Genomic DNA, 25,341 nt, shown 5'->3' on the forward strand with positions numbered 1-25,341 from the left:
CCAGCTTGAACTGCCACTGATAAACAAACCAGACAGAGCCATTCTGCAATCAAATAGCTTTTATTGAATTCTTCACATCGTATTGCAAATGTCTGTGCAATGAATTTTTCCCAGCTCCTTAAAACATAAAAAGTCTTCCCTTTGTCATTGTAGTGTGCTGATGCTATGCAGTTAGAAAGGCTGTTGGACAACAGTGGCAGTACTAGGCAACTGCTAACGGTGAGCACAATATGCGAAACTCACAACAGAAGTTTCCAGAAACCATTTAGCAACTTGGTGGGCAGGGGACCGGTCTGGGCACTCAAAAGAAACTTGGCTACAAAGAGTTCTGGAGTCAGTCATAGCTTGTGGAAAAAGTGGGAAGTAATATTGGTTGTTGCAACTTCAAAATGATCCTTACATTCTTGCTTGATAACTCCTTGCAATATGTACAGCTTCTATCGGATAAAAGTTTCCATGTGAGAAAATAAAAGCATTCTTGCAGAGTAAAGAAAAGCGAAAGGACAGATATTCTCCTACAGTGACACAGAAACACAGCATAAATTGTTTATATAAATAACCATGTGCAAAATAGTTTCCAGGCTGATGGTCAGCATGTACTTAACCAGCACAAGTAAACAGAAGATACAGGCACCCACTTCAGGGAAAAAAAACCTGCAGTCACCTAAGTCAAACACAATCAAAAAACCCAGAGAATTACAGAAGTCATTGATGCACTCATCTACTGCACCTTCCATGAGGAGTTGCAGTCTGGGAGCACTTGGACAGGACTTGAAAAACAGTTTACAGCTCTTGTTGAATTACCTCTGGCTTTTTAAAATAGGCATAGACATAGATAAAAAGGAGGCTGGAAAGTGAGGGGAAGGTCCTAGATGTGACAGCATCATTCTAAACAACCTTCGGGCAAAAAGGCTCTCTTCCTTTCCATCCATGCTTACTTATTGAGGTATAGTTGGAAAAAGAGAAAGGTCTCTCTTTGCAGTGAAAGCTAGTGCACCGTGTAGAACAAATCACTATTTTTCATTTGTCAGCCAAGTCAGATCTGTCTCAGAGGAGCTGGTTGAACCAAACCTTAACTCTTGCGCTCAAGCTTTGCTCCCATTTTACATTGATGTCACCAAATGGGAAACACCTCCTCCCTTCTTCACAGCCCAATTCCATGTTTTTGTTTCTACGCTATATTGTCTAACTTAACAACCCTGCACATTAAAAAAATGCCTTCCAGAGCTCTTAGACTTCTGCTTTATAACTCTTTTCAACATATTTAATTCATCTGACAATATTTTTGAAAAGCCAGGCTTTGGACACAACAGGTAAGGAACACACCAGTTAATTTAGGCAGTATTTTTACACACATATATATAGGTAAAAAAATAAATTGTCTTAAGAAATATCATGTAACTTGATTAAGAAACAAACTCCCAGAAACTGTGCAATGAGTAGAAAGCACTAGCTGTATAGCTGACACCAGGATCGCTAACTGCTTATTTTCAGAATTTCGAAACAAACACCTTAAGAACAGACCATTCAACCTAAGAAATAAACCTGATTCTTTGTTGGAGATTGCAAAATATTACTGAAGAGGTTCCCGACTGCTCCTTGACTTTAGTTGATCTTTCTTTCCCGTTCTCGCGCAGTCACAAAGTTGAGCAGGTCAATGGCCGTAACAATGCCAAACACCATTTGTCGCTTACTGGAGGAACCATCAGTGTGATCTACAAAGAAACAAAAAGGGGATGTCAGCCATTAGGAGGCACAAAGATACACCATCCCACCAGGCTTTAATGGTACCATTTGGAAAGCCCATGTCATCCTAGCCAGAGCATTGCTGATGTCCCTTTGTATATCAGAAAGGCTCCTTAACACAGGAAACTGAAGCAGTATGGAAAGGATAGGAGTTCATCATACTTAATTTCAGCATGAAAATTCAAACCAAATCTTTCGTTATAGAGCCTCACTTTCTTTATACATTTGTTTCTGCCACTCTGCTTGAACAGGTTACAAACTGATAACATGTTGTTTGACCTAAGGGTCACTAGAGCAGGACGTGGAACACTACCTCCCTCAAATGCCCCCATCAAATACAGGGTTAACAGAAAATTACAGTACAGTACCCTTGCATTTACAAAAACCTTATTAACACTCTGAACAGTGCTTCTCTGAAAGCACAGGTTCAGGAGATATTTCATTGTGACCATAAACCTTTGACCTGGGAAGCAAATGATCTGAAACATCCTCTGTCCCTTTATCTGTGGTCTAGAGTTCCTTGTTTCTTTGGCTGTGCTGAGTTGCTTGGCATACTTATACTGTTTGTTAAGACAGCTGGATTGTCTTGGACTTGTCATTCACTTTGCCTTAGTTTCACTACAAGCTTCCAGTGAGATTCAAGGTTATGTTAGTCAACACGGAGTTGAGAGAGATCAATAGGAATAAGCTCAAATGTGTTGACTGTTCTTCATTTACAGTCACAACTGACATAGCTGTCAGCCAAACAGATCTAGTGAGTTGTGTTATTGTTTTTAGTCTAGTTTCTCATTTATGTATAACAGTGCTATAACCTACCTTCAATGATTTTTCAGTCATTTCCAGTTCATAAAGAAAGCAGTGTAAAGAGTTTTGAGAAGGATGGAAAAGAGTACAGTTTGGAGTAAAGAAGTATCTGGTGAAGGGGAATAAGTTACACATATTATGTTGGCTTAAAGAAAGGGTGTCAGCATTGACATCAAGCTCTTACTAATCTTCATTAAATTTAAGATTTTGCTTTAGAAGGAAAAAAAAATTGTAGTCAACCTGTGACATTCATTGTAATAGAACTGCTTGTATTTGCTTCTTATTACCACTCTTATAAAGATGGCATCTTTCAAGGTGCAGTATATCATACTCACACTGAATTTGTTCATGAACCACTAAAGCAAAGTGGTCTGTTTCCAGAATATGAGAGAGCTTCCCCAAGTTGTCTTTCAGGTTAATCTGAAGAGAGAGTTACAGAATTTAAATAAAACAGCCCCTTATATTTCCAGTAGCGTATAATCACCGTATTCTCCATCTAGTGTTAAAAACGGTACATGAGTGCTCACATCTAAAGTACTGTAAAACACAAACAAATCAAGGCTGAGTTAAAAGATCAGAAAGTTTCCTTTTTTTTTAACCTCTAATTTCCAAGAAAACCAAACAAAACACAAACCGGTATATGAAATTTTCATTCTGATTCTGAAAGCATAATGAATATACTGAACAGCTGAAAAGGGAGAAGATAAAGAAGTGTTCCATGTGTAACGAGAGGTGTTCCATAAAACTCAAGATTATACTTTGTGATTTTACTCCAGTGAGATTGGGAATGAGCAAATGAATCAGATTATAATCATTGTGGAAGTGAATACAATCTGAGAATGGGATCAGGGAAGAGCCCAAACAATCCAAAACCAAGGGTGAACATTGCTCAGCTGCACTGTGCCCAGGTGCAAATCAAGAAACTGAGAATCGAGAATTCATTTGTAGCAGTTCAACTTTGAGAAGACTAAACAAGAAAGCACTCCACATTGGTTCTGCAGAAAAAAAACACTCCTTCTGAAACACTCAGCTGGAAACTTTTGAAAGAACGCACAAAACTATTCTTCCTCAATGCTTTAAAGTACTCAGCAGCAGCAGCAAGTCTATCACCCAGGTGACTCCACAACTACCAGCAACAACTACTATCTGACATACTTCAGGGATTAAATTAATTTGTAGTAAAGGTAAGTCTTCTACCACAGACTAAAAAAGCTTTTATTCTGCAGTGAGCTCCACTTGTGACTGAAAAACACACATCACCAGCATGAACAGCTGGGCTCAACTGGAGCACAGAACTCTGGTTTCCATACCGAGAGAAATTCCCTGCTGCCTGTCCTTAATGGACCAGCAGGCAATAGTGCATACAAAAGCACTGATCCTTAAGCTTATGTGTAAGGCAAGGGCTGGTGGGAAACCTGGATTTACTACCAAGTCAAGTCAGCTATCAGTAACCATCACTGACAAGCAGTTCTGTGCAAATTTGGGTTCAAAGCCTAGCTTTAGAATTTAGGTTCAAAGCTCACTAAAGAGTAGAACCTCTTGCCATCTCATCATGTGCTATCAGTAAACATGTTTTGAGAGACCAGGTAAGCTAAAGGACCAGGACAAGCAGCCCATAGGCAGTACAAGGACAGCTATGGAGACATTTTGAAGTTTTAATGGAAATCTGACAGAACTCCAGTGCTTTTTTCACCTGTCTCACTGCTACTCATTCAATCTCCCTAAATATGTTTTGCCCATGAGTTCTCCAACATTTTAGTTTTTATTTTTAAATCTTTTAAGTCCTTACAACATTAGCCTATATGCATGCTACCAAGCTATACATGACTAGGACTGCTTGTCTGAGCAAGTAACATGGCATTATTCATGACCCTACAAATAAATTAAAAGGAGGCTCTCATCCACTTAGGATGCTAATGATTAAATGGTTTAGGACATTGACCAAAGTCATACCAAGAAACGAGCTAACAACCACTAGGTATAGTAAAAGGAAAGTGTCAGAGTTTCCCATGCTGCTAAAAGACAGTTTTGCCTTGGCATTCACAGGCTAAGTGGATCTCTTAATGATGCATGCTGTGGTACAGATCCTGGCTGCAGTATATCATTTCAGTGACACAGATGATCTGTTCTCCTAATTTCACCAGTGAACAAGCCAAATAAGCTTGATCAAAGCAGTAAGGAAAGCAAAATTCACAATACTTCTGAGGTTATGTGCATTTAACCACGTTTCTCCATCAAACCATCAATTCAAATGGAAAATAAATGAAGAATGATGCTTTTAAGTTAGTATGTTAGCAATACTACTGCTCTAGTGTTGCTCCCCCTCCATCCTCCACCAAGAAAAATCAAAGCTGAAAAGAAAAGGGTAAGCTGTTCTATACTGAAGAAGCATGAGAGAGTTCAAGCTGTCCATGGAAAAAAGCCACAACCTCAGAAGTGCAGAGAATTGGCCACTAGAGCTAACACCACTGTAGGTACACAAGCGAGTGCACAACAGCAGCCCCAGAAACTTTTAAGGTGTCCAAGTGAGGGAGAGCATTGACCAAATAGTTTTGTTACGCACCACATTTCCACCTGATCCTTGATTATCTGCCTAGGAAGGAAAAAATACATTTACATTTGGTCTATAAAGCTAGCATTTCCTCTCAACTTCATGGATTCTGTAGTTTGTGGACTGAACGGCAGCATTACACATGCTTCCTGAATTCTGCAAGACTACTGAAAATGAAAACCTGGTGAAAGCTAAGTTAAGCATTCTATGTTAGGAAATTATTTCTTTTGTAAGTGAAGCAAAGCAACAGCAACAATACTCATACATTCTAGAAGAGCAATCAAATCTGGGAAATTGTGATCTCCTGCCACTCCATATTGCATGGGCAAGTGAAACCAGTGAAATTCATATATTTTGACAACAACAGCTTTCACTATCCAGCCATCCATCCCTGTTCTAGGAAGACACCTGATAAAGAAGGCAAGAAGTTCCCTTTTCAGCCGATACAGAAATTATTTAGTAAGAGCTGTTTCAATATCTTGCTGTCTTTTCTGCTGGAGAGTCAATTGCCTAGACAAGTGCTGGGTTTTGGGCAGGGAATAAAGGACAAGCATGGGAGAAGAAAGCCTACTGAATTAATAGAAAAGCCCAATATAGGACCACAACACAAATCCAAGAGCTACTAAGTGAACTAGGACAGAATTTAACACGGGTCCATGTCTGCACTCAAAACCAGCTGTTCTGTCTGGTCCTGGGTAACCCAATCTGTTGCCACTGTAGTGTTAAGACACCTGCAGTTGTACTTTATATCAGAGAATGAGGAATTGTTGCTTACCTGCTTGAATTGCTTGTAGATTACTTTGCTGACTTCATCTGAAGGCTGAACTTTTCCAGCAAGCAGTGAAGAAAGCATGTTACCTAGAGTAACCATGCCCAAAATCACCCTGGAAAATAAGAGAAATAAGATATAGCTAACAGTACAAGTGCCTTTAGCATTCTGAGAGATAAAAACACTCACTCTCAGCAGCCTGCAGAAGGAATTCTGTGTATCTGCAGGCGATACCTGAAGCCCAGTTCTCAGAAGTGCTGGGAACACACAGAATCCTGTAGGTGGCTGACCTTACTGAGAATCTAGCTCAAAAGAGGACCTCCAGCTTCTGCAGTTGGAGAGCTTTTGAAAAGCAGACATGACTGTTTTATGTCCTCATTTCTCCTTTTGAAAGGTATGACAAGGCCAAGGTCATGTTCTCCTCAATTTTGCTCACCCTCCTTCACCCTACAAGCATACTACAATGAATGTAAAAAGGAATCCCTTGTGTTAGCACCGTGACTGGAATGTAACTGGGCAGCTCTGTTCATTATTCAGACTGCCTTACAGCAGATGCACAGGGTACCTACAGCATACCAATCTGCTTGGGACACTGGCTTATAGGGAGTCAGCTCCTCATTACATTGTAATACAACGCTCTGTAGAAATTGGTGGAAGCTGTGGAGAAGACGGGTAAGTTGGGCATTGTTTGTTTTAAACAATTTGGTTTTGATAAGTTCAACAGCTGTCATAAAAACAAGGAAGCCAATCTGCAGAGATGCACAGAGTTTCATACCATAACAACCATTAGAAGCTTATAACGTGAAAGGCAGGACAGTCCCAGCATGACAACATACTACCACTGGTGTGGCAACATTTAAGACAACTTATAAGAACAACATTACTACAATGGAAGAATTTATTGTACTTCTATTCAACATCTAAAGACAAGCCTTGGGACCTGTTGAGAGAAGTGATATGTATGGATGAATAGTGATATACATGGACATACCCAGATTCATCAACAACTGGTACCTGGTCGAACCCCTTCTCCCGAAGAATTTCAACAGTCTTTGCACAGGTAACAGTTGGAAGCACAGTCAGGGGAGCTGAGAGGCTTAACTCCTGAACACTGACATTCCACCACCTGGGACAAAATAAAAACCAAACCAATTCAAGCCTTAGGGTGAGAAGAAAACCAGTTGCTCACCTACCATGGCATTTGCCACTACAGGAATGACAAAAACCTGCAAGGAAGAATTTAGATTGTGCCAGAGCCAGTAAAGGCTTCAAGGCTTTACAGTTCTTTCATCAGCATCAGAAATTCATTCAGGTGTGAGAAAGTTTTCAAGACTGAAACACTTCTCCTATTTTATGTAATTCTCTGGATTACAGATGATTAGTGAAAAATAACAAATGTGGGAACCTAGTATTTATATCTCACAAAGAAAATTCCAGGCTCCTGCTTAAAGGGTTACATTTACAGGTATTACAGGTAGAAAATTATAGAATATCCTCTCTCGGTTACACAGAATTGTAATGCTTTGCCATCAAGAACTTTGATGTTGGTAGGATTCTCTGGATACTACTCATTCACTTCAGACGTAACCCCTTTCATTCAAAAATTAATAAATATCAAATTTTCTTCTGTTGCCAGAAAGATATTAAATAATTCAGGCAGACTTAATAAATAGCCACAGTTATGCACCAACACCGCAGCACAAAAGATTTACTAAAGACAAAGGAAGTAGTACAAACTGCAGTGAGCTTTAAATTAGCAACTGCCATAAAGAGGGTTGCTAAAGAGATTCATAAGGATCCAAAGGGATCCGACATTCTTACCAAGGTTTTTTGACAAGGTCTTCTTCTGTCATGAACCCTTTCTGAATCATCCATTTGTCACTCAAGAACTTGGACCTGGAAATTATCAGGCAATAAAAAGCTCATTAGCAGGCTGAATATCTAACAGCAATACTAATAACACAGTGATTGTTTACATCTCACTATCACTAACAATTAAATCATAAATGAAAACAGACTATGTTTGCCATCCAAGCTTACCAGCCAGGCACATACTGATGAAATATTTATAGGAAGAAAAATGAATCCCATTGGAAACGAAGCTTCTACTACATCAGTCCCATGCAATATGATAAAGAGACAGCCTGGGACAGAAGAATGTCAACATGTACTCAGTCCAGCTCTTTCCGTAGCCTGTAGTCAGGCTGTCATAGTAGATGACTACACAATACAGTGATATTGTGTTGGATGCAATAGCAGTTACGTAACAGAAATAAAGAGAGCACACTTTGGAATACATTTCAATGTAGTGGGTGTGAAGTTTCTTCTCAAAGCTCAAAGCCCTCACATTGCCATCTGTCAACTCTCCCCAGCACTGGCTACTGCCACAGTACTGCTGTGGACACAGGCAGAAAGAGTGGTCAACAGCTTTTAAGAGATTCTTCTGGGAACAGAATAACACCAATGGCCTCAAATAAATTTAACTGAGAGCAAATCTTTTCCATGAAGACCTTAACTAACCAGTTATGGCTATATACTCAAATGAGACACCAGGAGGAGCTCTGCTTTCATAGGGCTCCATGTCAGACCTTTTCTGGATACCACAGAAGTTGTGCCCAAGCACATTCCTTGCTTTAGCAACTTGGTTCTACAATAGATATGCATTCAATTTGCCCCTGCTGTAAGAAGGTCTGAGGGACTGCCTCATCCTTTTCCCACAGAGACAACAAGCAGGTTCTTACATGTAGTTCCTGATAGAGTCAGGGAAGATAACAACACAGCGCTGACCCTCCTTCAGCTCTTTGGCTGCCTTCACAGCTACAGACATTGCGCTGCCTGAGCTGCCACCTGGCGAAATGCATATCAGAGGCAAAACTGTCAGAATATGCGTGCAATGAGAAGAACGAAAGAGAGGAGGAGAGTCAGCAGAGAAGCCCAAAGTGAGGAAGACAGCTTCTGAAGCATTAGGAGGTCTCTGTGAACCACACAAGGCTTTAGCCTCCCACGTATTACTCAAAGGAACCCAAAGGATTCGTGTCTGCTCTTACCACACAGCAGTCCTTCCTCTCGGATCAGCATGCGTGCTAAAGCAAATGACTCCTCATCATTGCTCTTGTACCACTGGTCCACCAGCTGGGAGCAGGAAGACAGAAACAAGGGTCTCTTTAAATGAGGAGGGATATGGAAGGGGGGCTACAGAACAACACTGTAAGTTCAACCCCATGCTCTTTGAGCCAAAGGCTGTCATACTAAGCCACGTGCTTAGGATTCCATCCTACAAATGCTAAGTAAAATTTTTTTTTTTGCCGAGGGAAGATGACCCTCTGCATTCTCTGGCACTGCAATCTTCTTATTGAAATCTGTTATAAGACAGCCAGAGAGTATCAACTTGTTTCCTCCCCCTTGGAGGGCTTCCTAGGGACACAGCTTCTGCTCAGGCCTGGACATAGTCATACCACTTTTGAAGGAGAGTGTTGGATTTTTTTTTTTTTTTTTTTTTTTTTTTTTTTTTTAAGAAATTACTATGTTGTATAAAATTGTTATCTGTTTCACAGCATTTCTCCTAATATTTCAAGACAAATGCACAGGGTACAAAAGCCATCTGAGAACAGCTTTTCCTGATGACAAAGAATAGGAATCATTCTGCCTACCAGCTCTCCCCTTTAAGCTCAAAGAAATGCTTTCCTAAGGTTTCTTCTTCTCTCACAACCAACAGATGGCAAAGGTCAGGAAACCAAGAAGAATGACTTACAGATCTATCCAACACTGTGGGAACAAAATCGTATCCAATTCCTTCCACTTCATACATTGTCTTGTCGGTCTTGTTCAGTTCATCCGGTTGAGCAAGGATGGAGCCTTCAGGATCAACACCTATGATCTAGAGAAGCAGTTTTCACTTTGGCTACCATGACACACTGTGTTCAAGAACACAGCTACCTACAAGCAAGCACTTAGCTTTATTACAGCTGTTGGTGTTGCTGGCTCCACATGCTGTCAACTGACAGCAGACTAGTCTGCTGCTCATGTCTGCCTCGCAACTCTCACCTCCCCTCCAAGCAAAATGCTTTACTGTTTAAGTTGGATATTAGGAAAAAATTATTCTCAGGAATAATGGTGTGGCACTGGCACAGGCTGCCCAGGAAGGTGGTGGATTCACCGTCCCTGGAGGTGTTCAAGAAATGTGGAGACACAGCACTGAGAGACACGGGCAGTGGGCATGGTGGGGATGTGTCAACGGTTGAAATAGGTGATCTTAGAGACCTTAATGATTCTGTGATTCTTACCACTGGGCAACCCATCTGGTCTCCTCAGGCCGTGGACATTAAGTGAGAGGCACTACTTGTTCTACAAGGGTTTTGTTTTGTTTAGGAAAGGGTTTCCAAGACAAAACTGTCTTCATTCACATCAGGCGTCACTGCAGTCAATATGTGCCTATGCTTGGCTTGAAATACAAGCTTTATTATTATTATTTTTCCCCCTCCCTCTCTGACTATATGGGAAAATATTAACGACTGAAACTGGATGCCAGCTTCTGTGAGGAAATCTAAAACTGCACACTAGTACACATACACACATTGGTCTGTTCAGAGGAAGACTCACTTGGCAAAAAACTCAGGCACTCCAGAAAGTGTCAGAAGCCAAGCCATGGTCAGGAAGAAATCACAAGGCTGCTGTGAACACCAGCGAAGGACATTTATCAAACATCCCATGAAAGAAACTGAGGGCCAGTTTTCACCTGCTGAGCCAAACCTGAACTCCAGTCAATAGCAAGACCAGAGCATAATGATTTCAGACAGTGCCTGAAAACATTTCTTCGCTGCTCAGAACTACTTTCAACTGAAAAAAGAGCTTCTCTCAGAGACCCAGGACAGGCTTACAAGGAATGGGATACACCAAGAAGCAGAGCAGTTTGAAGCTATAGACATACTTTAGGCTTGCCACTTACTTTGCAACCTGGACACTTCTCCTTCAGCTTTCTGGAGATGCCAGTGATGGTACCTCCTGTACCAGCTGTAGCCACCAGCATGTCTATTTTCCCTGATTGAAGGTGAGAAAGAAAAGGCAGTTGTGACATTTCCTGAGGATGATGGATTAAAAACTCACAGTTAAGTGTGGACTTGATATAACAAAACCACAGAAAGCAGCAGAAAAGGGGCAAAAAGCTTTTTTCTTCCTAAGAACTGTATTATGAGATCTATCATGAGATCATCTTGTTTCATCCCCATTTACTGAAAAAATGGCTTTGAAATGTCCTTCAGTGGCCCACAAGGCAACAATTTGTCAGCCTTCAGGCAGAGCTAAGAGGTGGTCCACTGAGTTGATGATACCTATACTTTTCCCGTTGCTGTATTTGTTGATAAAGAATAATTCATTATTGAACTTAGAATGAGTAGCACATTTTGTAAGCTAATTTACTGAATGAGTGGCAAGAGCAAAGGGTAGATGTTCACTGAGAGAGCTTGACACTACTACTCTCTTATTTCATATTCTGCTTTGGTCACAAGTGGTCAGCAGAGCTATCATAGGTATGACAGTTCATTCCTCTGTCAGTCACCACAGTTTTCTTGGTGCACACACTTGATAATTTTGTGAGGAAAGCACATTTTAAAAGGTCAGTTTGTATACAAAGCCAAATGCCTTCAAGTCAACAGAACAACGCTGCACTAAGCAGGTTCAGTTCAGAGCAAAACTGGTTTAAGCTCAGTAATAACAACTGAACTGCTCTTGATCTATAAGGAAATATAAGTAGAAACAGGAGAGTAATGAAGCAGACAGGTAGAACTCATCCAGACTCTAGGTTTGTGGAATGGCAGTTCGTTAAAATACACTCACTTTGAAATTTCTTAGCATTTGTCACAGAAAGACAAACTATATCCTCTGAACAATTAGAAGGATGGGTTTTTTGGGAGGGATGGAAAAGAACTCTTCGCACAGTCCTCACTTTCATTAGAAGAAACAAAATAACTGAATTTCTTATGCCAGTGGTCAGGGTCCCATCAAAAAAGCTTGACTGTACTGTTAACAGGGCAGGTCAGTAGCCTCATATATGGTCTTTTCTTGCAGAATCACACTGAATGCCTCCAATAGCTTTTGGGGTCCTCACCAGGGTGTTAGCTCGGCTGAAGCTCTCTGCTGCCACACTTCAGTCATTTCTGGTACTCCAGCTAGGCTGCCTAGAGCTAAATGGAAATTACCCCAAGAGAGAAAACTGGTCTTACTGGTGACAGTCGCAACGTAGAACAATTTGTCCTCCCAGGGTCTTCTGTCTTAAGGAGCTTTCAGTGCAATGGAGCATTTAGTTTGAGAATGCAAAAATACCTAATTTTGTGTTGCAAGGTGAAAAGAAACAATCCTTTCTTGCTACTCTCGGTATACGTTTCTGTTTTTTGTTTTTTTCCCCCCCTCATACATGATTTAAGTATCATTATTTTCTCCATCTGGAGAACCTTAAGAACAAAGCATCCATCTTTAATGGAAAATAGTTTATTAGTAAGAGAAATGGAGTAAAGCAGATCTCTAATGACACACAGAATTAACCATCTCAGGTCCATTCTCCAAGAACGTAACAACAAAGAATATGAAAGACTCATTAAAGAAGAGGCCAGCAGCAGAGCAGTCTTACCTTCACACTGCTGCAGGATCTCTTCAGCTGTAGTATCATAGTGTGTCAGGGGATTGCTGGCATTACGGTACTGTAATTAAGTAGACAAAAAAAAAACACCTACAGCATTAGACATTTCAAGAACGTGACAAATATTCTTCAAACCCCACAGCTGCTACACACACTTTCCAGGCTGTTTCTTTATCTGGACCTAGGCAGAATGCCTGCGGAGAGGTACATCCTCCATAGATGATCTGCCATAAGGGTATTTCTGAGTTACCAGCAAATCTCCAACACGAAAATCAGACTTAGCTGTGGGGCAGTTTCTTTTTAAAAGCTGACCCTCATACCAATTCTTCCACAAGGTACTATTAATGCAGTAGAGAAACCCACATTTTTTTTCTAGCTTCTCCAAACATAGGCTTAATGCTGCCCTCTAGTGAATATAGAAGCTCACTACCCTACAGCACAGTGACCACCCAGTGGGTCATTTTTCCCTCACAGATACCCCTACACTGTAGGAACTTCCAGCCATGGACATAAGGACCGACACAGCAATACCTCTTGCTGTGATACACTTACATCTCTGACACTTTGTTCTTACCTGGTCTAAGATATGTGCATTGGGGATTTCATTCTTCAGTCTCCATGCTACACCCACGTGAGATTCAGGAGAATCAAATCTGGCAGTAGTTGGGGTCCTTACAATCTCAGCACCCAGAGCTCTCAGGACATCCACCTGTAGCAAACAAAGACTATCAGAAAAACCAGAAGCTTTACCTGGGAGCTTAATGTCAAATTCCTGCTGCCATTCTGGGTGTTTGAGTCTGTAGGTATTATTACTCCATACTGAGGAACCTCACTGAGGCAAAATTCTGTCTCGTCTTGTGCTGGTCATATATGCTCTGATCTCTAACAGTGCTATAGCCCTCCTTTTGTTTTGTTTTTGTTGTTTGTTTGTTTTTTAATCTAAAACCAAACCATGTTTATTTACCTCCTTCTTCAGACACAGGCAGCAAAGGAGATCCTCCATGTCCTTATGTACTGCTCAAATATTATGAGGGCAAGACAGTCAGGCAGAGCAAGGACTGTCTTCAGAAGGGAAGCATTTGGTGCTCTGTGGACCATGGCAACGGCCACGCATTACCTTTCCTTCCAGGGCTAGTAATGGGCATCCCTTCAGGGGATGTTGTTCATGGCTGCTCTCATTTGTGTCACTGAGATAAGTGATTTTCCTGACACTGATTTGCTTCTTCAATTGTGAGACACCAGACCTCTTCTTCACTCTCAGGTACGGTATCACCCTAGGTGGAAGCCTGAAAAAGGCTTGCTCTAGAGCTAGATGTTTTCTGCTTTTTCACTCCCAAGGTAAGTGGGCATTCTCCTTCCTGAGTTGTAATGACACAATTCAGATCCTTGCCAGCATCTCTCAGTGTGTTAACTCAAAAAGCCAAGCAGACTTGCCCAAGGCTCAGCCTTGCAGAACCAAAGAACATTTGAAGCTTCAGCCATTGCCTTCCCTTGTCCTCCTTTGCTCACTGGAGGACAGCTAACCCAGGGACAGGTAGTCACTTTAATCTGCAGTGTAGATCTCAAGTTCCCTTGATACCTGTGATGACAGTTCTCCAATGCTGCAGGGACAGGACCTAAACACAATTCTGTCCATGGCTGTCCAGCCAAGATCTCTCTTGGCACTAGCAAGAGCCCTTCAGCAGAAGTCTCTTTGGGCAGCAATTTAGAGCCCAAGAGTCTGCATCACTGCTAAAGCCACAGCACTCATTTGCATGAAGAATTCCACGAGTGCAAGCAAACTTACTTTTTAAACTCTCAAAAATAAAAGCACATCTGACCTTCTCCAGACTCATTTTCTCTGGCATCACAATGATACAGCGGTAACCCTTCACTGCTGCAGCCAAGGCCAGCCCAATTCCTGGAAGCAAGCAGAGACATGAAGAGCATTAGGTGAGAGGGAACAAAAACCAAAACCCACAACGCCAGCTTTGGCATGCCTTCGCTTTAATCAGATTCTCAAAGAGACTGAGTACAAGCTCTTTAGAGGGGAGTAACAAAGTTTCTGGCTTCTGAAAAGAGAAGGAGTTACAGACACTGTTTCTTTGAAGACCACAGCCCAAAGAAAGTTCAGCTGAGGGTGGTGGAAATACATATTTTTATGTATGTATTTATCAACATGTGCACATGGGAAAGCCAGTGGTCTGCATTTCACCTTCCTCTTGCCTGTTTGCCATTTCAACATTTTTCCAGAAGAATCTCATGAAAAGAATGAATTTTAAGCTAAAGAGGACCTGGAGCAATCTTTTTGATGGTATGAATATTAAATCCCCTATTATTCTGCATTACTCACTCAGCATTAAATCCCCAGTTTGCAATGTTCCTAAACTAATTCCTTTCTAAACCAACAAGATTTAGATTCTTTGTGTGATAGTGGCTGTAATGTATTACATCAACTTGTTACAACAATGAAACACCTAGACTGTTAAAGACACTTCAATTCCAGTTTAAAAGTCTGCACTTCCAGTCTGATCTCTGCCTTTTCATCAGTTCTGATTTCTGCCTACTTGAGCAGTTAAACTCAGAAATATCTTCCCCATTAAGATGCTTACACTTGTTATCATATTACTTCCTGCAAAATGAAGAAATGGATCAAGGCAGCCGATAAGCGATCTGAGGTAGGGCTGCACGGCACCTCCCCTGCTGTTTTGGGTACCAGGCACAGTATCAACATATGCCCATGACATACTCTACAGAGTCCAAAGCAGCCTCTGTTTCTGCTTGGTTCAGGACTGCATAGGGGTGAAAAATCCATATTAAAAAAATCATAGGTAATTCAAATACCTTTAAATTTATTTAATTTTTAAAAGGAGGTGGAAATAAATCCTCTTCCAGTGCATTACAGATAAATGCAGGTAGCAGAACTAAGTAAAGCAAGACAGCACTGAACCTAATAGTGCCAAAGCTTGAAGAGAAACCATGCAGCATAGACTACAGTCTATGATGAAGAAAGCATTCTAAGACCTAAACTAGTACTTTGCACTTTCTGATACTGACCTGAAAGTCCATCAAACATCAAAATAAGACTCTTGCTGAGGGAAAAGCAAGATGCAGTGAAGAAAGAAATCTGACACATTAGACACTCAGAGCAGTGGCCCGAGGCCAAGGTAATTTCCTCACTTCACTCTCCTCCCCGGTCTTTACTTTTCAGTGCATCAAGACAGCTTTCAAAGTAATTGCTTTGTATCCCCCTTGCATTTGCTTTCTTTTTACTTCTCAGGATCCATGCAAAAGAAACTACTTATCAGGTGCAACACTGAAATAAGATGTCATAGTATGACCTTAGATACTAGAAGAACACAATATGTGGATATTGTCCATTACATGCAAGTATAGACTCATTCCTAAGGGCTTCAGTTGTACTGTAGCCCTACAGAGCTCTTGCTGAGCAACTGGCAACAGATATGACTTCCCAGTTTTCTGTTGTAGAACATATTCATATGTTTTCGTGCACCAGCTCAGTCATCTCAGTGACTCCATTAACAAGGACTGGAAGAAAATAACACAAGAAAAGTCTGTCTGACCTAGCTAACTTGTGTGTATCAGCAAGAAGTAGTGAATGCCCAGAAAAGAGCTTAAAAACAGGTCAAGACATCCAGTGACACCTGTCCAGAGCTATATCAGATAGGGGAGCAGTTTGTAGCACATCTCACAGACTCCCTTGGAGGACACTGTGTTTATATTTAACTAGCTCAGGGCAGAGCATTCCTATGTTTACTCTCCATTAGTAGAACAGCTTGACAGAGGAACAGCAGCTTCAATGCAGCAGCCCACTGAACTCCAGCCTGCTCAGGTCATCAGATGCTCTTCCCTAGCCCCTGAGTGGTGGGACTGCTCCTTCCACCAGCCTTCCAAGGAGATGCTGGTCCAAAGGAAACCTGTTGAAGATCTAGGAGTGCGAGGGCTGTGTCAACAAACAGGGCAGTAGGGATGCTGCTTGTCTCCCAGTTTAACTGCACCACTAAGGGAAAGGCCAATTTTCAGGCCAGGCCAACCTCATCTGAGAGACTGCATGGCCAAGGACTATGTGACTTTCGAAACAGAAGATCAGACTTACACCAGTCTTTCGGGGCTTGATTTCCAACAGTTTTAGTTGAACTCCTGAGTAGAACTTAGAGACCCTAGTTAATCTGGCCTAATACTTTTCTTTAAAAAAAAACTTAACATAAAATAAAGGTAAGAGCCCCTGCAAACACAGACTTCCTTCCTTGCTGTTCTGGTCAGCATAGCACGCTGCAGAATTGTGGGTTTTTTTTCCTGGTTTTTATTTGTTTGTTTGTTTTACATAAAAGGGAAGAAACACTTCTCCCCTCTGCACAGGCACCCTCCATACTCTGGTCTCAGGTCTGCCTCCTCCAGGAAAGCCACAAAAACATCTTCCCCACTCTTTGCTAGGACCTCTACCTGTGTTTCCAGAGGTTGGCTCTATGATTGTGTCCCCAGGCTTCAAGATCCCAGCTCTCTCAGCATCCTCTACCATCCTCAGGCTGATGCGGTCTTTCACACTGCCCCCAGCATTGAAGTACTCGCATTTTGCCACTGGAAGCAAAGAAACCAAGCAGTGTTCTTAAACAGCAACTTGCTGCTGAATTTAACGCATCTGCTAGAGCAATTGTTAACATATCTAGCACAGTTCACCACTCCATATACAGAAGCAGAGATGGGGATTCCCTTCACATGAAGAGTTCTATTCTATTCACATCACCGATGTGTTTTGGCTCAAGATATCTCCAGTTTAAATAAAGGTTTAAATGAGGCACTTTTAATCCTTTTATCATTTTCTTTGATCTTTAGTGACAACTTGCAGATCCTGCACTTAGTGCACTAGTGAAAACTACAGGTATTAGAAATTACAAATAATTCTCAAACAAAGCAGAAAAGTTGCAGAGAGAATCCTTGTAATAAAATGCAAATTGGAAGACATTTTAGATTAACAAAACTTAAAAAACCTGAAAATCTGCCAAATTAAAGGAATTTTAATTCCATTTTCTAAAGAGTCCCTGCATTCCTCTTATGTCCGAGTTCCACAACACTACAAAGTGGAATTGCCTGTGTTTCCATAACAGTGTTTCTCATTTCTTTCTCCTGTCTGCAGTAGTACTCACAGAGTTCACACTTCAGCCCAAAGTGCTTCCCAATCTTGTTGATCCGCACCAACGGTGTGTTGCCAACTTTATTCAAAATGTTGGGCAGAATGTTTGGAGGCTCTGGCCTGGCACACAGACAAACAAAATCAGAAAGCAGTTCACAGAGTAGCAACACAAAGTGTTTCTGATGTTTCATTACATCCAGCTTTCTCCCTTTTCTAGCAGACCTAAACATTCTCTTAAACCAAAATAACTATTAGATATAAATTTGTAAGACATGTGCCTGATCCAGAACTCTAGGATTAATCATACATCAAGCCAAGTACTGAAGCAAGAACTATGTGCTCTGAACTTCTTCCTGGCACAAGTAGTACAGCACTGCTCACAGTCAGCTGTTTTACAAGCAATTACAGTGCAATTGTACATCTAGTCAGAGAATTGCTTGCCAGGTTACTTCACGTAATCTAGTTCCAGTGCACGTAGTTTCAGATCACATAACTTCTTTGGTGCAAGGCCCCTTGCATGCTTAGTCTGGGTTCTTAGTTTTGTTTATGCATTGAACTTAAGAAGCACCAGCATATCTACATGCAAGCAGCATCAGTTTAAACTGGTCACTTTTTGTTAAATTCATATAGCACTGTGGTGACCAGGATAAGTCCTGCGTTGAAAACTAGCAAGCAAAGAAAAGTAATACTTACAGAGACATATGACGATGGGGGGAGGCAGAAATGGGTTTCCCAAGCTTCCACGTGCATTTGCTGGGTGTATCAGGACGGATCCACTTCCTTTCCTTCTCGTTAGTCTTACAGTCCTCATGGTCTGTCCCACCAGGAAGGAAGTATTTGCCAGAAGCATGAGGGCATGAGTTTGTATCTGGCTTGGCCTGGGAAGGAAGGGAATGCATTTCATCCTTCAAGAGAAAAAGATTAGAGTCTGCTGTGATTCATATGTCCTGATGTAATGAGGCTAGAGTATCTCTTGAGACTATCAAACTTGCTCAAGTTCTGCAGCACAGGCAACCCCTCATTCATGTAATTGCCCTGTAACCGCCTACCCCAACAATAGCTAAAAGTTGTGTTACTCATAAGGAGTCCTTATTCTTGGTTCTGTCTCTTTATCAACTGATCTTTCTTCTCCAGTGTCTCAGCATGCAGTTTTTCTGAGGGCAGCCTACCCAAACAGAAATTACCATTGTGCTGATTTTCAAAAGAGCAGTGTGATCTTGTGGGAGACACTATTCCTATACAAAAAGCTAGCCCCCAGAGAGAAACAGAGGAAGACTACTCCATGGCTAATTGGAAAATGGTGCCAAAAGACTCCACAGCTACTTGTGATCTTGACAACTCTTGCACAAAGGCTACTGGGTTCAACAGCATCTGCCTCAAAAAAATTCCAAACCCCACAAAACTACAAATCCCTCTGAAAGCAGACAGAGCTTCCCTAAATTCCAGTGAGAAAGATAAGCAAATTAGTTGTCCCCAAAGACCAAAATGTACCTTAGATACTGGAACAGGCTTCTCTGATATCAGCTTCTCCATTTTCTTAAGCAAAGGCACAGTAGACTGGACCTTCTTTGGGAGAAAGTACAGTTGGTCACGCGACTGGAATCTTCTTCAAAGCTGCAGATCCTACAAATAAAAAAAAAAACAAAAAAAAACACCATCAGGAAACAGTCTCTCTTAGGGAAACAATACTCATCCCACTTTTATGGTGGTAGGAAGAGAAAAGTGCCAAACAAAGTGAAGCTGAGTTGTATAGGCAGGATAAAGAGAGCCATGCAGCAGAAGTACTGAACAAAAGCAATGGAGGGCCATCTGACCCTGTTCTTCCTGCATTACCTCTTCTACACTCTGCCCTGTCCTCATAGCCCACCTCCATGAAAGCAGCAGAAAATTACTCTTAGTGATTGTCTGCACTTCTGTAAGCTTGGTAGCCAGAAAGAGTAATAGAAAATACTTCAGTCCACAGGATATATTCTTGCAGGGACATCAGGGGTGAAAAGGCTGTACAGGGCAAACACCAAAAAAATCCTGTATACAATTTAGAAAAAGGCTCTGAACAGGAACATATGATGACTTCTCAAGGGTGAAGAGAAAGAGACCGAACTCATAAGTTCCTCTTAACACCAAATTAATGTTGAACGTGCAAATACAGGGATGCAGCACACAAACACTTCAACCATGAGGCAGCTCAGTAAGCTGTTACGCGATTGAGAAATTTGTGAATAACAAGGGAAAGCAATAAATTCATTTCTCCTACCCCAGCCAGCTTCCTTACTATCACTGAAGGTAAATATGTGGCTTAAGTATTACAAAATGTGGTTTTACTCATCACTTTTTTGCAGCAGGATTCATGGCTCTTTGTGTTACTGAATTGTGCCAGACCTGGAAAGGTTCTCATCCCCACACTTCCGCCAAATGCTTGCAAAACAGACACAGCTTAGACAGGCAGTGTTGATGGTCTGCTGGCAGACTGGAAAACATCTAATCACAGGATCAGTGAACTTTAGCATCTGATCCTGCAAGTTAACATGCACCACTAACCACTACTGCTTTATACATACCTATTCCTTTCTCACATGCTGGTTTGAAGAAAAGAAAATGCTCATGGCATTTAAACTGCCTCCTTTTATGAAAGAAGTCTCTGGAAGTGCTAGCTTTCAAGACAAAGGCTTGACATAATTCAACATCTTGATGTAAGAACTTCCATGCTACCAAAATAATACCACTTTGCTTTATTTGGGTTAATATATACTCAGGTGCCAAGACAGGCTGCAGCCTCTATTAGACTACAAATGAGGACTAGATTGAGAGACACCAGTCCAAGAGAGCTCATATACCATAAACATGCATAATTTAACACTATCAGTCTTTGTTACTAGAAGTGTTTATTTCTAGCTCCACAGCAAGCCTCAGTTCTATTTCTAGGAGATGCCTGGCTCACAGTTCAGAACAACACTTGTTTTTGTAAAGCAAAAGTACTGAAGAAGTGTCTCTCCCCAAGCCACATGTACGAGCTCAAGACAGTGGATACGATAGTGGGCATAGATGCTGGCAATAGTTACAAAGCCCATCTAATAAAGATACCTTGCTGTGAAAGGATCACACCTCTTCAACACATGGAAAGGTAGCAGCAACAGCTTATAGAGAGGATGCAGATTTGTTCTTCCCTGTTCATTGCAGGGGAATTGGATTAGATTAACTTTAAAGGTCCCTTCCAACTCAAACAATTCTATGATTCTATGCTCTTATAAAACAGAGGGGTGAAAAAATCAGACTAAGTCACCACACCTTGGTGTCTTGCAATATGGCCCCAAAATTTTGGAGAAAGGGAGAGAAATCTGTGGCAGTACAAATTTCAAAGATCTATAGAAGTAAGTACTTGTTCTTTGCACTGCCTGCAGGAAAGAAGTGAATATGGCTGTCTTCAAAAGCTGCCTTTTGAAGGAGACCCTCTAAACTGGGCATGGTATTGTATAGAGGAAATGCCATTGTATTTCTTCTATTATAAGGAAAAAAATAAAAAGTCCACAAAAAATCCACTGCAGGAAATACCCATCACTTCTTGAGCTAGAAAAAGCAGGCATAGAGGAAAAGCTGTATTTACTGCCTTCAACTAAGATGTAAGATTCTCTCATGCGTTTAGAGGAAGAGAAATACTTTGATGCTTCATCAAAGCTTGGTCATGGGACTAGAACTTTCAACAAAAATGAGGCCAAAGAGGAAAAAAACCTAGCCATAAACCTAACCAACAAAATACGTGTCATCAAATACCAATATTAAGCAATATCATCCACCAGAATCAACACAGGCCCCCATTCAACAATTCCCTTCAAAATGCTTTATTAGACATGATTTTAAATAGCCTCAGATTCATCCAATTCAAAGTCTACAGGTAATGCATATACATTTATAAAGTCAAGTTCTAATCATGATGGTAGAGAATCAGTCACAGCTATGGTCAATCTAATGTCATAGATGCTGAAGAAGGACAAAATCCCCTTACAAACTCAGGAATTCTTACCACAGTGCTCAGTGAAGTCTTATGAGCAGCAGCAATGGCTTGTTGCTCTTCATACAGAAGAAGACAAGAGCCCAGTGGCTGGCTCTGTTCTGAACCAAGAGGAAGACCTCAGCTCTCCAAGCTCCTGCAATCCTACCAATGAACTTCCTTAGACACCACCCCAAACATCCTTCTGGCACTTCCAGCCTAATCTAAGGCAACTCTAGCAAAATATGGGGCAGATGTCCGCACAGGACAACCAGATTCACCCAAAGAAACCAGAAAACTGGAAGCTCATGAACCTTCCTAGTGGGGACATCTTTGGGGGACAAAGAAAAAGGGATGAGCAAAAATTACAAAAACAAAAGAAGACAGCAACTTCCTCGCTATCCTGACCCCCTTCTCAGATTCTTTCCTGGACACACAGACAGGGGAGAGAAGAGAACAGTGAATGAACACTGCTTGGCATACCCAGAGGTTGGTGGACTGCAGAAAGAGTTGCCCATCTTCAGGAGGGAACTTCTGACAGCTTGAACTGAGGTTTGCCATAAAAGTAAACGCTCCCAGAAATAGCTGGGGGTGTGGGCAGAGCCTGGGTAGAAAAGCCTGACTAACTTCTGCCCTTATATCTGCAGAGCACGCAAGGCAGAAAAAATTAGAAAGCCAAATTACACACAGTCACTTAAACTTAAAGCATGGAGTAGACTGGGGCACAGACAGATGTAATAGATTCAGAAAGCCTCATGGATAAGGCCACACCTCAGCATCAATCTCTACAGGGAACCCAAGATCTGAAGTACTCTTCAATTCCTACACGAGGAAATGACAGGGAATAGCATTGAAGGCCAGTGGGTGAAATTAATCCCTGGACAACCTGGGTTGAACTTGTTCCACAGATGTTAGGAGCTACAGTTTCTACAGCTGTTTACAGTACACCATGTCAGCACTAATACAGACATGTACAGAGTATCACATGTGCGAGAACCTAATTAACTCCAGTCGTGTCTGAAGCCAAAATTAAGCTGTCTAAAGGCAGGTGTACAAGATGGATCAGAGGGAGATGCCCTAAGGGCTGACTGCTCAACCAAAGATGAGATACGACCATGCTGTAGCCTGAGAATGGTAAACTTTGATGCTAAGCAGGTACATGAATGAGTAAACCACCTAAAACCAGTTGTTCTGCTTGCTCTGTGGTACCAGATCTCTAAAGGCTACCAGAAGTAGCAGTACCTAAACAGCCTTTGAAAGCTGTTTGGAAACACCACAGCTATATTTTGGTGAGGCAGTGGCACAGGCTGCCCAGGAAGGTGGTAGAATCACCGTCCCTAAGGGTGTTCAAGGATGTGGCTCTGAGGGACACGGTTAGTGGATGTGGTGGGGATGAGTTGGTGGTTGGACTAGTTGATCTTAGTGATCTTCTCAACCTTAACAATTCTTTAATTCAGGAGACTACTAGACAGCTGAGTTTTTCTTACGGTGCTTTGCTTCTTGTTTAGTAGCAGCCAGCCATCTCTCCTGTGTCTGGAGGTGTCAAGGGACTTGGAATAAATGGATATGAATGAACACTACCATAAGGAAGAGATGCTGCAAGAATCAAAAGCCTCATCTCTGTGCATCCTCTCAGTGAGGACTCTTCACGGTTGGACTGGCATACTCAACCTGCTGATAGGAAAGCTGTGGTCCTTTCATGCCCCTGCCTCTCTAGGATTTCACAACAGCAAAGCAATTCCCATCACTCTGCCAACTGTCGTGCATAAGATCAGCTAGTGAAAACATGAAGTGTTCAGCCTTCCTTTTCCACAAAGAGGAACACTGTGAGCAGCCCTGAAGAGGTGTGCCTCCACTTCCTGAGTTCACTCCAACCTGCCTGGATTCACCTCATAAGACACGAATCTTCATTTAAAAGACCTGAGGAGCAAAACAGCACTAGAGAAAAGGCTGGAGAATGTCTCATCTAGATTTTCACCTGCTACAGCCACAAGTTTTAGTATTACTTCCCCATCTCTTGTTTCCTCAACCCAGAGCACACAACCCACATCCAGCCTGAGGGGACTGCTTGTCCCTGTGGGGCTCACCTGTGGCAATACCCAGAAGCCACTCACTCTCAGTACATCAACAGGGCCTTTGGCAGGCACAGTGCTCCTCTCAGTCACAGAACTATAGCAAAGGGGCCTCCGGAGATTATCTAGTCCAAACCCCTGCTAAAGCAGGTTCTCTATAGTAGATTACACAGGAAAGCATCCAGGTTGATTTTGAATATCTCCAGAAAAGGAGACTTGATGACCTCTCAAGGTGGGCAGCAGGCAGCTGCCAACAACTAGGGCCGGCCCAGGCCCTCCCTGCAGCCAGCTGCCAGCAGATTAATTATGTACCTGAGTTGGCAGGCCCGCAACAGGGCCTCAGCGACCAACCTTGCTACCACCACGGTTTTTAGGACTGATTTGGCTTGTGGAAAGCAGGTTTGGCTGAGCCCAGAGGATGCCGTGGGGTAGCAAGAAGTTGCCAAAAAAGAGGGCTTGCCAGAACGCTAGGCCTCACCTAGCATCTCTGCCTTCCTCTATTAGCAGCCATCTCGCTGCAGATGTATCCCAGCCATGAAACAGCACGCTCTGGGGTCTAACAGGAGGCCCTTCCTCCCCTGGCTCAGGTTTGCCCATCTCCACAGCCCAGGTGCTCCCTCCTGTGATCAGGAGAAGTTTGTTGGAAGGCAGGGCTTGTATCTGGACTCAGCAAACAGCCTTGTTTGAAAAGTAAATACGTACATGCCGAGCTGCTCAGCCGGAACAGGGCCAGCGTGCTTCCAAACCTCCATGGTCAAAGGCTTTGGGGTGAGGAAGGTGAACGGGAGAGCAGCCACCCGAGGACAGGCGAGGGTCACCCACCTGCCAAGCGGCGCTGGCTCAGCCATGCCACCGTTGGTATAATTAACGTCGCTGTGAGCATTAGATCTTGCCCAGCATGGGAATGGGAACGCACGAAATAAGAGGCAACAAAACGAGTTTTTCAGCCTGGCTCGCACCAACACACCACCGACCCGTAGGAGACCCCGACGGTAGCAGGGAGATGCGAGAGCAAGGAGCAGCATGCCATCCTGGCAGCCATCCTGAGAGCAGCCTTCCTCCTCCCCCGCCCCGAGCCCAGGCTGCCGAGAGCATCCCAGTCCTCCACCTCCCCCGACCTCCCTACTGCCCATCCATTCTGATTAATAGCCAAACAAAAAGCACACCCGCGCTCCCCGCCGCCCTCCACAAACGCGGGCCCTCCCGGGGCTGATGCAACGGCGGGCGCCGACCCCTCCCCCCCGAGAGCCGCCACCTCACCGGCGGGGCGGGCGTTCCGACGCCGCTGCAGGCGAGGAGCATAGCCCCGTCCACCGCGTTAAGAAGAGCCCGGCGCGCCTCGGCTCCACCCTTCCTCTTAGCCCCGCCCCCTCGATGGGGGAGGAGGCGGTGAGGCGCTCGGCGATTGGTCGCCACGGGGGCGTCGGCGAGATGGTGGCAGCCAATCGTAAGATGGCGCGGGGTGCGGAGCGGAGGAGGAAAATGTCCGCCCCCTGCGGCGCGTGGGCAGGGATGGCGCTGTGCCGCTCCCCGCCGTGGGGGGGGGGAAATAGAATGAAGGGGGGGAGAAGGCTGTGATGGGGCACGGGGGTTGTGGGGCGCCTGATGTAAACCGATGGGGTCACGCTTGTCCGCTATGCGGTGCCCCAGCT

The 25,341-nt window shown here is 42.9% G+C and overlaps 1 protein-coding gene across 4 annotated transcripts; it reads right to left on the reverse strand.

The window, feature by feature from the left end:
* Positions 1-22: 22 nt before the first annotated feature.
* LOC116229886 (cystathionine beta-synthase-like protein) lies at positions 23-25,069 on the reverse strand. 4 transcript variants are annotated; one of them, XM_031594646.2, is made up of 18 exons: positions 24,950-25,069; positions 19,124-19,255; positions 18,326-18,510; positions 17,646-17,752; positions 16,945-17,079; positions 14,322-14,401; positions 13,076-13,210; positions 12,493-12,562; positions 10,816-10,907; positions 9,622-9,747; positions 8,918-9,002; positions 8,612-8,717; positions 7,692-7,766; positions 6,862-6,996; positions 5,877-5,985; positions 5,114-5,143; positions 2,886-2,970; positions 23-1,715 (listed from the first exon to the last, which is right to left on the reverse strand). In XM_031594646.2, exons 2-18 carry the CDS (start codon positions 19,163-19,165, stop codon positions 1,606-1,608), a joined length of 1,707 nt encoding a protein of 568 aa, XP_031450506.1. In that variant the 5' UTR covers positions 19,166-19,255; positions 24,950-25,069; the 3' UTR covers positions 23-1,605. The 4 variants fall into 4 exon arrangements, with proteins under 4 accessions (XP_031450506.1, XP_031450505.1, XP_089979231.1 ...); XM_031594645.2 differs by having other exon boundaries at positions 18,326-18,537; XM_090123105.1 differs by lacking the exon at positions 24,950-25,069 and adding an exon at positions 24,856-24,873 and having other exon boundaries at positions 18,326-18,537.
* Positions 25,070-25,341: the final 272 nt, after the last annotated feature.

This window comes from Phasianus colchicus, chromosome 1 (assembly GCF_987193195.1).
Source record: "Phasianus colchicus chromosome 1, bPhaCol1.hap1.1, whole genome shotgun sequence".
NCBI lineage: Eukaryota > Metazoa > Chordata > Aves > Galliformes > Phasianidae > Phasianus > Phasianus colchicus.

Bases quoted from the DNA above. Each gene is read 5' to 3' on its own strand.
- LOC116229886 (XM_031594645.2), bottom strand. From the start codon at position 19,165: ATGGAGAAGCTGATATCAGAGAAGCCTGTTCCAGTATCTAAG. The intron at 9,003-9,621 runs GTAAGTCATTCT...TCCTGCTCCCAG, and splicing joins CCACAGTGTTGGATAGATCT to CTGGTGGACCAGTGGTACAA. The intron at 5,986-6,861 runs GTATGTCCATGT...CTTATTTTCCAG, and splicing joins CCAGTTGTTGATGAATCTGG to GGTGATTTTGGGCATGGTTA.